This window comes from Microtus oregoni, unplaced genomic scaffold (assembly GCF_018167655.1).
Source record: "Microtus oregoni isolate MIOR12 unplaced genomic scaffold, Mior012 000014F_ref0000157, whole genome shotgun sequence".
NCBI classification, from domain to species: Eukaryota; Metazoa; Chordata; class Mammalia; order Rodentia; family Cricetidae; genus Microtus; species Microtus oregoni.
Genome location: NW_024543073.1, coordinates 45,254,899 through 45,271,124, shown reverse-complemented (window position 1 = coordinate 45,271,124; position 16,226 = coordinate 45,254,899). Strand labels below are relative to the sequence as shown.

Sequence of the window (16,226 nt, the reverse complement as noted above, 5' to 3'; positions counted from 1 at the left end):
GGAAAAACAAGGTGTCTTCTATAGTGTGTAGGAAAGCATACCATGTTTGGTTTAAGAACTGTTGAGGGAGAATCTACAGTAGAAGGAGTCAGATCAATAAAACATAGGTAGGTGGAAATACGATTGCACGCATGCAGTGTATATATACATGTCTGAGTGTGCAAGTGTTCCATTGCCACTGGGACTTATAAATACCCATTTACTCGATGCAGGGCCAGTCTGCTGAGAGGCCGGGCCATATGAAACGGGTTGATGTAATAACTGGGGCAGAAGTGCCCCCATTCCTAATGGGTGCATCCACGACACAGCCACCATGCGACACGGAATTTCCTTCAATCTTGTCTATTGTATGCTGCTGAATAATGAATAAATACTACAATGGATTCTTAACAGTCGGAGACAGTCACCATGAATATATATATTCATGTTATTTATATGGGATATAAACAGCCAGACTGTGTGCTTGAACAGACCTGAAGTGAGCAGGTGATTCCCTAAGACACATCAGAAGGTTCCGCGTACCTTCTCAAGCTCTTCCAATAAAAATTTTCTTTTGACACAAAATTCATGTAAAAAATTACCTTTGTTCTTTGAAATGGTTCCTGTTTAGATAATCTTTAAACTATATTATTAATATTTGTGATACTTAAAATTTCCTATCCTGACTTCTGATTATCTATGCAAGACATTTGCTTTGGTTTTCTGACTGTAAGGGAAGATTAATGTCTGATTGCTGTTTCTAATATTCACTGGGTACAGTTAGGTTCCCAGACATTGAGTTAAATAATGGTTAGTTTACTTAATATTGAAAAAAGTATAATTTATTTCCCAGTAAATGAAAAGTAGGCTTGTTTGGGGTCAGGTTATGAGTCTGGCCTCCAATTCATTCATCCATCCCCTGAGCCATCCGACTAACCCCCCACTCACCACTATGCTCTCCTTCCATGGGAATTTAGAAAATACTGGTGCTGGAGACAGGGCACACAAACTACTGGCTGGGTGGACATTAAGATATATTAGAATTCACCACTTATAACACTGTGTCATGAGGAAAGTCACTACAGAAGATTCGAAGGCATCTGAGCCCCTGAGTGTGGCCAGCTGCTCTGACAGGCTCAACCCCCGCCCCCCAACAACTCACTCCAGTTTCTGCCCTGGCAACTAGGTGGTCTCCATGTGCTGGGACCCTCCTGCTGTATATGAGTTCTGTGCTTGCTTTCCTTCTCCCTCTAAAGCTCTCCCACTGTGTGGTCCATGCATTTCATTCTTGGAATTCACAACAGAACCCCAAAGCCACTAGCTCTGGGAGGTTTTGGCAGCTGCTTCCTGGGACACTGGCTGTCCCTGAAAGGCAAACTCACCAAGAGTCCAGGGAAGACACTGTCACTCTCAAGGACACCCTCAGATTCCTGGATCAGCAGGATGTAGATCAGGAAACACGTTACTGTCACTGAAAATATCCCAGGTCACTCTCTGGGCAAGCAGATCTATGTTTTTATGCAATTATAAATTAGAAAAAAAATAGAGTAGCTTCCAGTACAGTAGTAACCAAAACCAGATTAAGATTGCATTCTCTTGGGCTTTACATTCTAAGTGGAAAAGAATGAAACAAAACAAATTAATAAATGACTAAGATGCTATACAGTAATAAATGCTAAGGATAACATGCTATCGTTAAGCTTATAATAAACTTGACTGGGCTAGAGACTGTCCAAATAATTGGTTAAACATTACTTGGGAGAAGGATCTTGATGTTTCTGGTACAAATTTACATTCACTGGGGTAGACTGTGTGAAGGGCTGTCTTCACAGGTGCAGGTAAGTCTGCAGCATCCAATGCACTGAGTTGTTGCATAAAGCAATAAGGCAGAGGAGGTGCACCACTGCTCCCGTGAGCCAGGATATATGTTTTATGTTCTCGGAAACAAGGGTCTCTAAGAATCCCAGTAGCCGTAACTCTTTAGTTGTCAGGACTGTGATTTGGGGTAGGATTAATAGTGACACCATTGGTTCTTGAAGTCTGAGCCTTTAGTCTCAGACTAAAGCACACTACCAGCTTCCCTTCTTCTTCAGAGAGCATATGAGAGAGGACCAGACATCCAGATGTTCTCAACCACAAGCCAGCTCTGATAATAACTTTCCTCATATGTGTATATATGCACACTTAGGTTAACTTTCTCTAAATAGATAGAGTAATGGAGAAGATGGAGATATCTCAAGAACCCTAATTCAGAACAATTAAGCATAGTGGTATAAGAAAGATGAAATATGTTACTTTATATAAAATCTCTTTCTGAGAATGCCATTTGGCTGGAGACCTGATGAAGCTGAAGGAGGGAAGAAAGGAGGTACAAAAGGGAAAGAAGCAAGATGGAGTCCAGTCAACGTGGGAGGGTGAGGATGGCCCAGAGCCAGGGAGCCCCTGCCACACCTGCACATCAATGCACTGTGCAGTCCCCACATAATGACGCCATATCTTCTCTCTTGCTAACACTCCAGCGCCTCCTTGTGTTTCTTACTCTCCACCACTAGCTGATTTCCTACTTCCCAGAGGAAATAAAACAGTCAGGAAAGACCTATGCTTCAGAGCCATACCAGTTAACATTCTTGCATCCCTGCCCACATACCATGACTCATTATAGATGGGTTCTCTGACAGGGAGATTGCACCCATCCTCCATGCACAGGGCTCTCTTTCTTCTAGACAAAGAATGGGTCCAACAACTTTCCTTCATTTTAGTTATGTATCAAATGCCCCTCTATGACTAGATTGGTCTTGTTAATACAAATACGCAATTATTTTTTTCAATTAAAAAAATCTCTCAATCTTTTGGTAACTTTGTTAATGTTTTTGTATCCTTTATTAAAAATTGAGCCCAATGTTATCAATTATTCTTAAGGTTTCTTCTTCCATTCTTTCCCAAGCACACTTCAACCAGGCTTTGACTATATAATTCTATGCAAATAGCTTTTGTGAAGGTTCCCAATGACAACCATCTTGTCAAACTAGTGGCCAGATCATTTTAACCGAACCATTACCCTTACCCACACTCCACTTCATACATCTTCTGAAACACAGAACGAAGTACACCAGACTTTCAACTAATAATCTGTTTTGCTTTACAATGGTCATCCCGTCCCCACCATCATCATCTTATAACCTAGACATTCTCAGTGTAGTGTCCAGAATCATCAGGCTAATGGTAGTGGTGCGCATCTATAATCCTAACACTCAGGGCCCTGAGGCAGGAGGATCAAGAGTTCAAAGTTAGCCTAAGCTACAAAGTCAGACCCTGTCTAGAAAGAAAGGAAATAAAAAAAAAAATACCAGAAGATGCCATTCCCTTTATCAAAATTCATTCAGTTATTTCCTGTTTCTTTCAAATTAAATCTCCAGGTCTTTGGTTTTACATAATTGGTTTTGACTATACTGGTGACATAGGAACACCCAATTCTTTATCTTTTGTTCAAATACTACTTTCTCAGTGAGTGTGAACTTACTGACTGCTGATAGCAGCAAGCTCCTCCTACTCGCTACTACCCTGCATTTCTTGGTCAATTGTCTTCTTTGCTCTGTAGCGCTCACCCACAGCACAGACACTGCATTTTTACTCAGTTGTTTCTTTCCACTATGACATAACCACCGTGGTGGTAAGGATACCTCTGCTCTGCTTGCAGAAGGCAATTCCAGGCACATAAGGATCAATTTGCATTACTGAATAGGCAGTGATCAGATTTAAATACATTTATTATGTAAACACAAGATGGAGTGCAAGTGGGACAAGGTGGAGTTTAAAATTTAAGATATATATATATATACACACACACACACACACATATATAATAGAATACATTAGTAGAAATGATTACATGAGAAAATTTGTTAATATAGAAGAAAAGAGAAAATGCACATGAACTATGACCTTAAGCAGACAAGAGGAGGACTGGACTCAGGTGGGAGCAAAGACTGTCCACCCACAAGCCCAGCAGAAATACAGGGACTATGGTGACGGGTGCAGGTGGGGTGTAAATTTCTGTTTCTCCTCTCATCTAACCTCCTTTCTGCATTAGCTGATAAGAGGAGAGACATTAGAGATACAAGACACTAAGAAGAATGTGAACCCATTCTCCAGAGTCAAAGAGGGAAAGCAGCAGGGCAGACCTGAACTGTAAGCCTATTGACAGTTGTCGTCATGAACTCATGTAGGAGCAGAGCACTTAGGACACTGAAGATGCTCCAGCACGTTTGGGTACATGGGCAAAGAGGTGCAGAGCTGGCTGCCAACAGGACTGGTGAGTTGTGGCAAATATGGATCAGTAAGGGGGATGAACAAGACTACCAATGTGGTCTGCAATAGAGGAATTATACCCAGAGGGCACGGGCTAAGAGGGCATGAGGTGTGAGAGTGAAGGAGGAATGCAGGGTGGGTACAGCCAGGGGCACCGGAAAAATGACCAGGTCGGGAAACTAGTCATTTCAGGGAGTTTGAAGAATTTTGGAGTTGGGCATATGCCATGCATGTAGGGAGCTATTGGTCAGATGGAATGCTGGAAAACTTGGGGTTCTAAAGCTGTAACAAGGAGGAAGAACAGACAGAGTGGATATATGGTACAGCCTCCAAAGGAAGTAGACAATTACGCATTAGATAGGGGAAGTAACGTGGAACAAGCGACAGGGGCTAAGAACGTCGCTTTCCTCCGCTGCAAGGCTCCATGGCAGGAGGGTTTGCAGCAGAAACATGACTGAGAGGAGCAAGACAGTGAAGGGGGTAACAGTGAAGGGGGGTAACAGTGAAGGGGGTAACAGTGAAGGGGGTAACAGTGAAGGGGGTAACAGTGAAGGGGGTAACAGTGAAGGGGGTAACAGTGAAGGGGGTATTCTGAGAGTCAGTAACACAGGGGCTGAGATCTCACCAGAAAAATACCAAGTGCTTCCACCTTTAAATATGCTAAATGATTTCCAGGGCTCCTATTAGTTTGTTGGGTTCTTTAACAATCTACAAACTAGGCAGCTTGAACCAAAAGAAATGTTACCTCATAGCTGTGGCTCTGAAATCAAGTGCAGCCATGTTTCCTTAGAAACGTGTCTAGAAACATCCTCTGTTGTGTCTTCTAGACCCCAAAGGCCACCAGCAGTCCCTGGTGTTCCTTTGGCTGGCAGATGTTGCACTCTGATCTCTGACTCCATTGTCATGCGGGGTTCACCCTGTGTGTCTCTGTCTCTGTTTTCTGAAGACACTAGCCACATTGGATTCAGGGCTCCACCCTCTTCCCCCTAAGACCTTATCTGAGCTAATCACATTTGCAACGCCTGCTTTCAAAGAAGGCCACTTCTGAGTATGTTGAAGGCGAGGACTTCAATGAATCTCCCTGAGAGCAGCAACTCAGCCCCCAATAGAGGTGGAGAAGAAGAATACATAGCTTTTCTGGGATGTGTTTGCATTTTAAGTCTCTCAAGTATTTGTTTGGCTCAGTAAATAAGACTTGAAATCCAAGTGTTTTATAAATTCTCATTACAAAGTGTATGACAGCCAGGCGGACAAAAGGAATGTGCACCACGGACATGAGTGAAAAGCCATGGGACACAGGGGGAGCTACTGATGTGGGATGATGGCTTCGAACCAACAGGGAGAGCCCACTGCTCCAAAGGGAAACACGGGCTTCTGGTTGCGCCCTACTGAAACGTCAAACCAGCTAAAGTTCTACAAGCCCACAGTTCTGAGTGGAGGAAAGCTTGAAATAACATGATGTTAAGACACTCATCAACATCTAATCTACATGGGAAGTAGAAAAAGACAAGATCTCCTGAGTAAATTGGGAGCTTGGGAGTGTGGGGATCATGGATGAGGGTAGAAGGGAAGTGGGGAGTGGGGAGGAAGGGAGGGAAGCAGAGAAAAATATATAGCTCAAAAAAAAAATTTAAAAAAAACCCACTTATCAGTAAGACAATGTCTTATGACATGCAGACAGAAAGGAAGGTGGGCGCGGGTTCTCCTTTGGGTTTTTAATCAAAACAAGGCACCACTCATTCCAGGTCTCAACCACCTAATTGTGGCTGAAACTCTACCCCACACTCTGTGCACATGTGTGGGTGCATACTATGGAGGCCAAAGGTCAACCTTAGACTACTTCTTGGTTGTGCTCTATTTTTTTTTTGTTTGTTTTTTGTTTTTCGAGACAGGGTTTCTCTGTGGCTTTGGAGCCTGTCCTGGAACTAGCTCTGTAGACCAGACCAGGCTGGCCTCGAACTCACAGAGATCCGCCTGCCTCTGCCTCCCGAGTGCTGGGATTAAAGGCGTGCGCCACCATCGCCTGGCGGTTGTGCTCTATCTTAACAGGATCTTGCTATTCTCCCCAAGCTCCCTGGTTTGGCCAGGTTGGTCGGCCAGTGAGGTTTGGGATGTGCCTTCCTGGTACTGAGATTACAAGTGTGTGTCTTCATCTCCTGCTTCTTACATGGGTTCTGGGACTCACATTCGGGTCCTCAGGCTTGCCTGGCAAGCACTTTACCATTGACACCCCCGACCCCCGCCAGCTCTTCTTGACTGTTACAGGAATAAGGGCTGCACATTTGGTAAGCTACAAGACCTCGGCTATTCAGCCTATTATTGCACAAAGTCCAGGTGCTGGGTGCTATACCTGCCCTGTGACCTCAGACTAGCCTGCATTTTGTACCTGCAGAGGGCTCAGGTAAGTTCCCCTTGGGATGCCAGATCTTGGTCAAAAACACTAATGGATAATTTCAATTCCTCACATCTAATGTGCTGGTAGGCACTCAACAATGCAAATAATTTGACTCTTGCCCATTCTGAATTGCAGGAGCCCAAATGCATGAGGTTCATCCTGCTGAGGGAAGTGATTTGACTCGACTCTTCTGACCTTGGCAGAGTGGAGCCGGCATTTCAGAAGGCAAGGTGAGGCTGTGGCTTATTACTTTGAAGGTAATGGCTTTCATGAAAGATGCAGAATCCAACTGTTTGATAGTATATCTAGCCTTTTCTCCTTCCTACACAGCTGGTAAGGAATGAAGTCCCTCACTCTATTACTCTAATTGAATTTCAACTTGGGTAATTATACTATAATTAAATAAATTTTCCCCATAGTTTTAATTCACTGACAAGTAGTGCTAGTCAAACGGCTTCATTTCATTCCCAGACACGCATCCCTACTACATTTCCGTGATAAGTGGAATGATTTATATGTGGAAGATGTGTGTGGAAAAACTGCACAGTTCATAAAATATTTTAGGTATCATTTATGATTACATATGCTTTGCTCAGCATGAGATAACATTAATTTCTATTATAATCTTTCATCTAATTTCTCATATGCTTAGTGCCAAAGGAAATAAGACAGTTAATTAGCATTTCTTGTTTTCAGACTTTTGCTGAGTTACTCAATGGCCTGTATCTACTTGTGTTGACCTTTCCCCTTGTGGCATGTTTTGTTGTCCTTAAGAGGCGGGCTGCATTAGGAGTTTCTGCTTTCCATTTTACAAATGAGACCATCGTGGTAGTATTCCCAGGGTTAGGGAGAGAGTTGTAGCAAACACCAGCTTCGGGGTCTCAGCTGCCTCAGGTCTCCTAGCTCAAGGTTCTTTTTCTCAAAAACCAACCAACATCAGGTCACTATTAATCACTTAGCTTTACAAGAAAAAAATGACAAGCAGTACATGTGTAATTCAGGCCATAGGTCACTGGTTTATAATAATTAATGATTTATCCAGGAGCAGGAGGCCTAATCACTAGGACCGGATGCTGTCCTTGGACCACAAGGCTGTGGGATTTTCTGAGTCTCAGGGTTAATAATACTCTGGGCTCCGCTGGGAGGGGGCTCAAATCGGTCGTCAAGTTATACAGAAGAATCTAGTTTTCAGTGTTCTTCCGAAGACTAACCTTGAAGATCTGAAGAAGGCTTGTGTGTGTGTGTGTGTGTGAGGGGAGGAGTCTTTTTTCCCCCATGGAGCTAGGATGCAAATACAGGAAAGGCCTTGTGCATGCTAGGAAAGCTATCAACTACCAGCCACATCTGTAGTCCAGGAGATGATAGTTAATAAAATACATCAATAAAAGATATGGAAGGCATTATCAAAATACTCACAAAAAGCAGCAGTAGCAGTGGTGTTACAACAATGCCCTGGAAGAAATGAAAGAACGGTCACTTGTTGGCCTAGGAAGCATACTCCCCCCTTCCCCCCTCCATTTTGGTGGGAACGCTGGTCATTTCACTGCTGTTTAACAAACTTAGAAGAGAAAGACGGCTCTCCCACCATCAGTTAATTCCGCCTTAATGGTTATTTCTATTAGACAACATTAAAGTCACAACCACCCAATTCTCCTTAAATTCACCTGTCCTCCATTCAGATCTAAATCCCCTTTCCTGTTTCAAACGTCCCACACGGGTGGAACCTGAAGGTTGGCAAATCTTCTCATCCAAGGCCTTCCGCTCTAGCTTGGGTAAAGTGTCCCTTTCTGAGAGAAGACAGGTGGTTCAGTCCCAGTTGGGGTCCTCTCCTGAGCAAAGACCATGTCGGCTGTGATGAATGAGGTGTCGTGATTTTGTAATGTGAACTGATCTCCCCTAGGAAATGAGCTGCGATCTCAAAACTCATTTCAGTTGATTAGACTCTGTCTCCATGGTGGAAGGGAAGTCTTTCATCTAATCCAGCCACACAGGACCACCTCCGTCCCTCTGCCTCCCCCAGGCAGAAATGAGCAAAAGATTTGTTTTCTTCCATGACAGGGAACAGTTTGAGGCTCTTGTCAGTGAGGGAGGATACAAGCATTTAGCTTGCTTTAAAGGTACGCTTTTGAGTTGGGAATCAACACGACAGGCTTCACTTGAGAGAGCAGACGATGATGTGTCTGAGTTCTTCCTCTATTTCTCAGCTTCATTGGGATTTACATAAGGAAAAGCACTTCATATTTTTAATAATGCACTGTGAGGCTTTGAAATTTCAGAGTCTGAATGTGTGTGTGCATGTGAGAAAGAAAAGGGGACAGAGAGACCAAGGGCTGTTGTTTTCACCCATAAACAGTCCCTTCTGTCTTTAGTCTTCGCTCTTACTCCACAGTTGTGAATATGGCATCAGAACGTACACTATGTGAACAATAATGGCAATGACTTTTTTAGATTATACTCATGTGAATATCCTCATATAGACTAGTTTACTATTGACTAACAGAATGGCTATTGTTTATTATGCAAACTTAAACAAGTGTCAAAAGGGAGCAAAGCATTTTAATCTAAGGGTCATGCTGTTAATCTCTGCATTAAAACACATATTATGGCTTGTGAATTACATGGTTTTCTATGAAGCAGGTCTCACTAGCATATTTTGGAGGGCTAGATGTGCCAAGCCAAAATAATTTTAACGTAGAAAGGCTACTGCCCAAGGCTGAGGGTGGACTGCAAAGGTAGGATACTTAGCCTTGCAGGCAACAAGGCTCTGATAATAATAATAATAACACAGAATAAAGACGACTACTATATTTTATTCTTACATTTATTTTGTGTGTGCACGTGCACACACCTACTACAAGGCATGTGTGAAGGTCAGAAGACAAGTAATAGAAGCCCATTCTCTTCTTCCTCCATGTAGGTTCTGGAGTCGAATTCAGGCCACAAAGCTGTTGCAGCAGTGCCTTACCTACTAAGCTATCTCCCAGGCCTGAAAGGCTACTTCGTTTCAGTGATTTGGAATATGTTTAGGATTTGGGTGGAGTTCCAAGCTTTACAAAGTAATGTAAAAGTGAGCCACTCAGCGCTGCACAGCAGTATTTTTTTTTTTATTTTTATTTTTTTTGGTTTTTTGAGACAGGGTTTCTCTGCGGTTTTGGAGCCTGTCCTGGAACTAGCTCTTGTAGACCAGGCTGGTCTTGAACTCACAGAGATCCGCCTGCCTCTGCCTCCCGAATGCTGGGATTAAAGGCGTACGCAACCACCGCCCGGCCAAAGCAGTGTTTAGAAATGTTTATCAGACACTCACGCACCCGCTCTGCTCCTTCATGGCCGGTCAAGGGTGAATCCAACATGGCTCCTATACTTGAATAGCTAATAGCCTAGTTGGGCACGGTCTAGGGACAAGTTCAGTAGAGTGAGCTGTAAAGCTAAATATTCTGATGTGAGAGACGAGACATAGAGTGAAGAAGAGGGTGATTGTTTACCTTCGGGGCATTTTATGGTAGAAGAGATACTGAGGTTGGAAAATTAATGGGAAGTGATCTGGTAGGAAAAAGGGCTAGCTCAGGAAGGGGAGGTTGAGCAGAGAAGCACAGAAACATGTGAACAGGGCACACACAGACCAGTTCACCAAGGCCTCTGAGGCCTGCTGCCCTACGTGCAACAGCAAGCTACCCAGGTATAATAAGTTAATAGTTTAGCACATGGAATGAGGATTTGAATTGGCTTAGAACCTAACTAGTTTTTATCTTTGTCCATTTATTCACCTCAAGGCCAACAAAATACAACAGAAGCTTGCATTAATTGTTTTGTCACCAGCTTAGTAGCACTGCTGAGAAACACGCATGACATGTGATGGGATAAGAAATTTTTATGTAGGAGAAAGGTGGAGCACGTCATTCAGGTGACGTGTGTCTTGTACTAGAGTTGACAGCCTCCTGATTATCACACATCACACTACTCTTCCTTAACCAGATGCCAACAGGATCAGTAAGAATGAGTCCTACAATGCTATTTTGTTTGTAGCACATTCATGTATGTTTTCAAACTGACCCTCCCCTATGCAGTTACACTGTAGCTCTCCTCTCCACACAGGGAAAGAAGGTTCTGAAAAGCTAAGCAGCTCAAATCAAGGTCACATTGCAAAGATGGCGGAAGTTCGGCATGAGCCAGCATCATCCAATTCTACACTCACTGGTCACCTGAGAGCAGATTCACCACGAGCATCCCTTTTTGTGGAACTCCACCCATGTGGAAGAGTTGCTGAGGGCCTCTCAGATATGACCTCATCCCGGAAGGCAGAGAACAGTTATCTGCAGGGTTCTCTGGGCAGATATTTCAAACACGCAGTAACCTATACAATAACTTCTTTTCTGTTCTACCAAGAACTAACAACATTTAGTCCTGAGATATTAAAAATTTGCTGGATAGGATACACTTTGTAATTCAAGTTTAAATATTCCTCATTATTTTTTAATAAGTGTGGTTCAACTTCATTAACTACAACTGGATTATTAGGCAATGCTGAACCCTCTTTTTCAGTTTTATTAGGAACTGAGTCATCTCCAATGCCATCGGCTGTGATATGAGCACTATTAAGTTTGGGTGAAGTCATCTAATTTATTACTAAATGTATAACAGCCCATATTTAGTAAGTACTCATGTCAGATATTGTGCTAAGGACTTTATGTCTACTATTGTATGAAATCCTCACAACCACCCTATGAGCTCTGCACCAGAATTATCCTCACATGCAAGGTAAGGGGCTGAACCCTAGACAAGGCGAGGAAAGCGTGGAGGACACTTGATTCCCTAACTTTAGAACCCAGACTTTCGAATGATGACCATACTGTCTTCAGGGGCCCGAAAGAGGGTTCAGGGTAAGGTGTTCGCTGTTTGATGACGCAGGTCACATGGACATGATGACGCATGCCTGGAACATACAAAGGTAGAGGGAGACAACTGACTCCAAGGAAGTTGTCCTGACTTCCTAGTGTTCACCGTGGCAAGTCCACCTCCCCCATCTCTTGCTCACACACAATCATAAATATATTAAATTAAAAATCTTTATAGTAAATATTAAGCCATTTCTTTGGAGTTCTATTTTAAGGGTTAAATCAGAGAGGAACTCAGTGTGTCTTTTGATGACATGAACTGAACTATAAAGTGAGCCACTGTGTGGTGTGGCTAATACAGCCCTTAAAGCTCAGGTTCTGCAAATATCAGTGGTAACAGCGGGGAGTGTGTGCATTCAAAATACGATAGCAATGAAGACTAAAAGCTAGAAAGTCATATAAACATGGGTTTACAAGAGTCTCACTTTAATTTTTTCTCCTTTCTCTTTCCGAAATAACTCCTCTACTGTGGAAAGTCAAAGCACTTCCAACAGAAGACCTGTTTGAAGGGTCAAGTTTAAGCCACCCACCCGTCTCTTGCAGCTGTTGTCATGTAAAGCCTCTGCTACAACATCTAGAGAACTCAAGCTATGGAAGTGATGGCTCTCACTGTCTCCTGGAAGACTTCCCGAACAGCCATTTACCCTGGTGATGTGAGTCATTGAGTCAACATATGCTGATGACCACAGTGGAAAGGGAAGAGGGTTGAAGGCGTAAGTCACAAACAATGCCACACCTCTTTGGAATTATGATTAATAGGGTGGTATTTATTTAAAGGGGAAAAAAACTTACAGATAACCGTCCCAGACAACAGCCCCTGAGCAATCAGGAAGAAGTATAGTCGCCGGAACTGGAGCAGGAAGCAAAGAGCCCAAGAAGGGAAGTAGCCGCTTTTTTAAACGGAGAGAGACCACGCCCCAATGGGCTGGTATCTCAGCGGCTATTGGCTGGAGGAGTGGAAGGACCTCCCGCAACAGAGGGTATTAAGTCTGATGCTGTCATCCAGCCACTCGCCAATGAACAAGGAAACATGGGAAAAGCAAGAGAATTGCAACATGCCTCTCTCAGCAATGGGACTCATTCATAAAAAGCAAAACTGAAGTGAACTTCTCATCCTATTTTTTAACAGAAAAACTTATGAAGAGGTTTTACTGTAACAGCTACAGTGATCTTACAGTTACTGATGTCTGAGGCCAGTCCCTAGTCCCCTACTTCATAACTTGACTACACAGAATGACAGGAAGTCAGCTTTGCAAAAGACTTTGGGACCACTTGGTCTAGTCCTTACAAGAAATGTGAGGGGGGTGGCTGTGTCGTGGCCAAGGAACCTCCAATCCCAGATAGCACTTGCTCTTCCCAATCAATGGCCCTGACTAAATGTCCAACATGAGGGAAAACACTTCCTTTTTTATTCTTTTTTTTAGTTTTTCAAGACAGGATTTCTTGATATAACAGCCCCAGCTGTTCCGGAACTCATTCTGTAGTCCAGGCTGGCCTCAAAGTCACAGAGATCCACCTGCCTCTGCCTTCTGAGTTCTGGGATTAAAGGTGTGCACCATTACGCCAAGGTGGGAAACCCCAAACCATCAACATGGCTGTCTGTCATCCTTGCAGCAATTCTGGAGAAGGCCCACCTTTCCTCCTTGCTAGGACCTTTTAACTGACTCATCCATGGCCTCTTTAGCTCTTTCCTCTGGTGATACTTTGGTAGTAATGCTTCTGTTAACATTAAGTCCCCCTGGAGCCCACTGAACAACCTAAGGATTCTACAGTTACCTGGGTGGACACTGACCAACCTATGGAGTCTACAGTTACCTGGGCAGCCACTGGCCAACCCAAGGATTCTACAGTTACCTGAACAGACAATGGCCAACCCAAGGATTCCATAGTTACCTGAACAGACAACAGCCAACCCAAGGATTCCACAGTTACCTGGGCAGACAACGGACAACCTAAGGATTCTACAGTTACCTGGGTGGACACTGACCAACCCAAGGATTCTACAGTTACCTGGGCAGACACTGGTCAACCTAAGGATTCCACAGTTACCTGGGCAGACACTGGCCAACCTAAGGATTCCACAGTTACCTGGGCAGACACTGGCCAACCTAAGGATTCTACAGTTACCTGGGTGGACATTGGCCAACCCAAGGATTCCACAGTTACCTGGGTGGACACTGGAAAACCCAAGGATTCCACAGTTACCTGGGTGGACACTGGCCAACCCAAGGATTCCACAGTTACCTGGGTGGACACTGGCCAACCCAAAGATTCCACAGCTACCTGGGCGGACAATGGACAACCTAAGGATTCCACAGCTACCAGGGCAGACAGACCTTTCTTTCTTTGATTCCTACTTACAATAATTTAGTGACCTGACTATTGAAATTATACCTGGCACGAGTGAGAAGGAAACACTGAACACACAACAAACTTGCTTAGGGGTTTATTAGAGGGGGTGTGTACAGGCCTGGGGAAGTCAGTGTGCAGAAAGAGGAAGATGGCGAGTCCAGCTTTAATAGCTGCCTAGTGCATGCACACAGGGTGTTGACACGGCTATGTCATACACAGATGATGGGGCTCATGCATGTGCACAAGGGCTTAGCTGAGTCATACGTGGATAATGCTGTCACACATACACACAAAGACTTAGCTGAGTCATGATGTAATCCATGCAGGGCCCTTTAACATCCCAGGGGGCCATTAGGCGCTTCTGCCTGAGGGCTTGTCTGCACATACATGGCTCCCAGAACCCAGAAGTATCAATCTTATGTGGCTGAAATCATTATAACTATGAAACACATGTTAATTTATACAAATGATTTGTTTTGTAGTGGGGAAAAAATGGCCCTAAAGTTTATTGTTTTATTGCCCAGTTGTGTCTGTAATGTAAATGTGTTTAACATGTTTTTCTGGTGTCACCTTGGAAGCCATTTAACATGTGCTGATGCCTCACTACCCTTCAGAGCGAATGTCCGGTCTATTTGCTCCGTGTGAGTGTCATGCTGTCAACTTTTTGAAAATTAAACATTAGCAATACCCTTCCTTTATTCATGTCTCTGCAAAAATTAAGTTTAAAAAGTTAACAACAATGATTCCTCCAACTCTGTACCTTTTTTTTTTTTTTTTTTTTTTTTTGAGACAGGGTTTCTCTGTGGCTTTGGAGCCTGTCCTGGAACTCGCTCTGTAGACCAGGCTGGTCTCGAACTCACAGAGATCCGCCTGCCTCTGCCTCCCGAGTGCTGGGATTAAAGGCGTGCGCCACCATCGCCCGGAAACTCTGTACCTTTTGCCTTGTGGCTAACATATAAAAGGTATTTTAAAACACTAGGAAAAGTTCATCCTTCAGGAACAAGGTTATGGCAAGATGGCAGGTGATTCTAGTGAACAAATTCAAAGCATTAGGTTATAAAAGGGTGGTATGGGCAGCTCTGAAGATACCTAAATTTAAACAAAATTGGCAGGATACGCAGTCAACAATATATGATAACATAAACATCGACGGCAAAGTGCATGAGTTCTGTGTGTCTGTAACACAACACTAAGACAGTGAGGCCAGCGGGGGCTAAATGAGATTCTGTCCCCCACAACCCAACAAACTCCTTTATGAAATGACAATGGCAATGGTTATCACACGGCCCAAGAATGATACACTAGTTGTGTGAGGCTGTAAACCAACAACAAATGACACAAACACAGCCATGGCATCCGAGTGCTCAGAGACCAGGGACAAGCACCTATAGTAAGGGGATAACACAAAACAAAAATCTCAGAGAGCGCTGAAAGGGCTCAGGTGGGGTCAAGAAGGGAATGGAGAAGAGCCTGCAGAAACTCAAACTGAGGAGCACAGCAGGCTGTGCAGTTGGGAAGGATGAACTTAAAAACCCAAAGACACAGACTGCTCTAGTAATTAATCCATCACAGACTGTGGGCTCCGTATCAGTGATGCGACACCACAAGAAGAGCCTGTGCAGTCATGAGTGTGGGACAGGAATCTGTGGTGACAGCGTGGTGACGGCGTGGTCACAGACAGGTTAGAAGAGAGTAAAGCAGGGGACTGAAGTGGAGGAAACCTGTCACACTCTGGGCGGAAGTTAATGTGACCTAAGGGGATGGGATTTTGAGAAGGAGACAAAGAGAAGACAAATGATGGGGGGTACCCCTGAAGATGGATGGACAAATCAGTTCGTTGAGTGCACGGACAGGGACAGGGAGGAAAGTAGGTAATTCCTTAGTTTTCTGTGCTAGGTGATGCTTGACCAAACAGGGCACCACAGAGCTAAGTACTCAGCTAAAGTAACCTTGGAGTTAAATAATCTCATTTTACTTGGGCAAGAAAAGTGTGAGGAGTCCATGAGGCCCTGCGCTGGAGACGCAGTAGGTGGCTACATGGGCCCGAAGCTGACTGCTGGGGCGCGACAGCGGACACAACTGACTGCATCCCCAGCACACAGTCGGGTGGGCCCTGCAGCAGAGGAGAGGCACAGGTAAAGAATACAGAATGTAGGCTGAAGCACTGCATTGAAAGACTGGTGAGACAATTAAATAGGAAGGGACTAGGGTGGCAAAGGGAAGAAGGGAGCAAAGGAGGAGGCAGAAGGACAGAGTTTGGCCAACTCTCTTAAGAGCCAAGACTCCGGGGTCAGAGGTCA

At 44.1% G+C, this 16,226-nt stretch overlaps 1 protein-coding gene across 4 annotated transcripts in view; it reads right to left on the bottom strand.

Annotated features, from left to right (window-relative positions):
* The window catches only part of Slc10a7 (solute carrier family 10 member 7), a 225,644-nt gene that overhangs the window by 62,267 nt on the left and 147,151 nt on the right, over window positions 1–16,226 (bottom strand). For 3 of the 4 annotated variants that reach the window (XM_041663234.1, XM_041663232.1, XM_041663235.1), the window contains exon 6: window positions 8,099–8,134. The exons of the other annotated variant lie outside the window; for it this stretch is intronic. In XM_041663234.1, coding sequence (XP_041519168.1) covers window positions 8,099–8,134 — 36 coding nt within the window. The remainder of the gene's footprint in view (window positions 1–8,098; window positions 8,135–16,226) is intronic. 4 annotated transcript variants of the gene reach the window in all.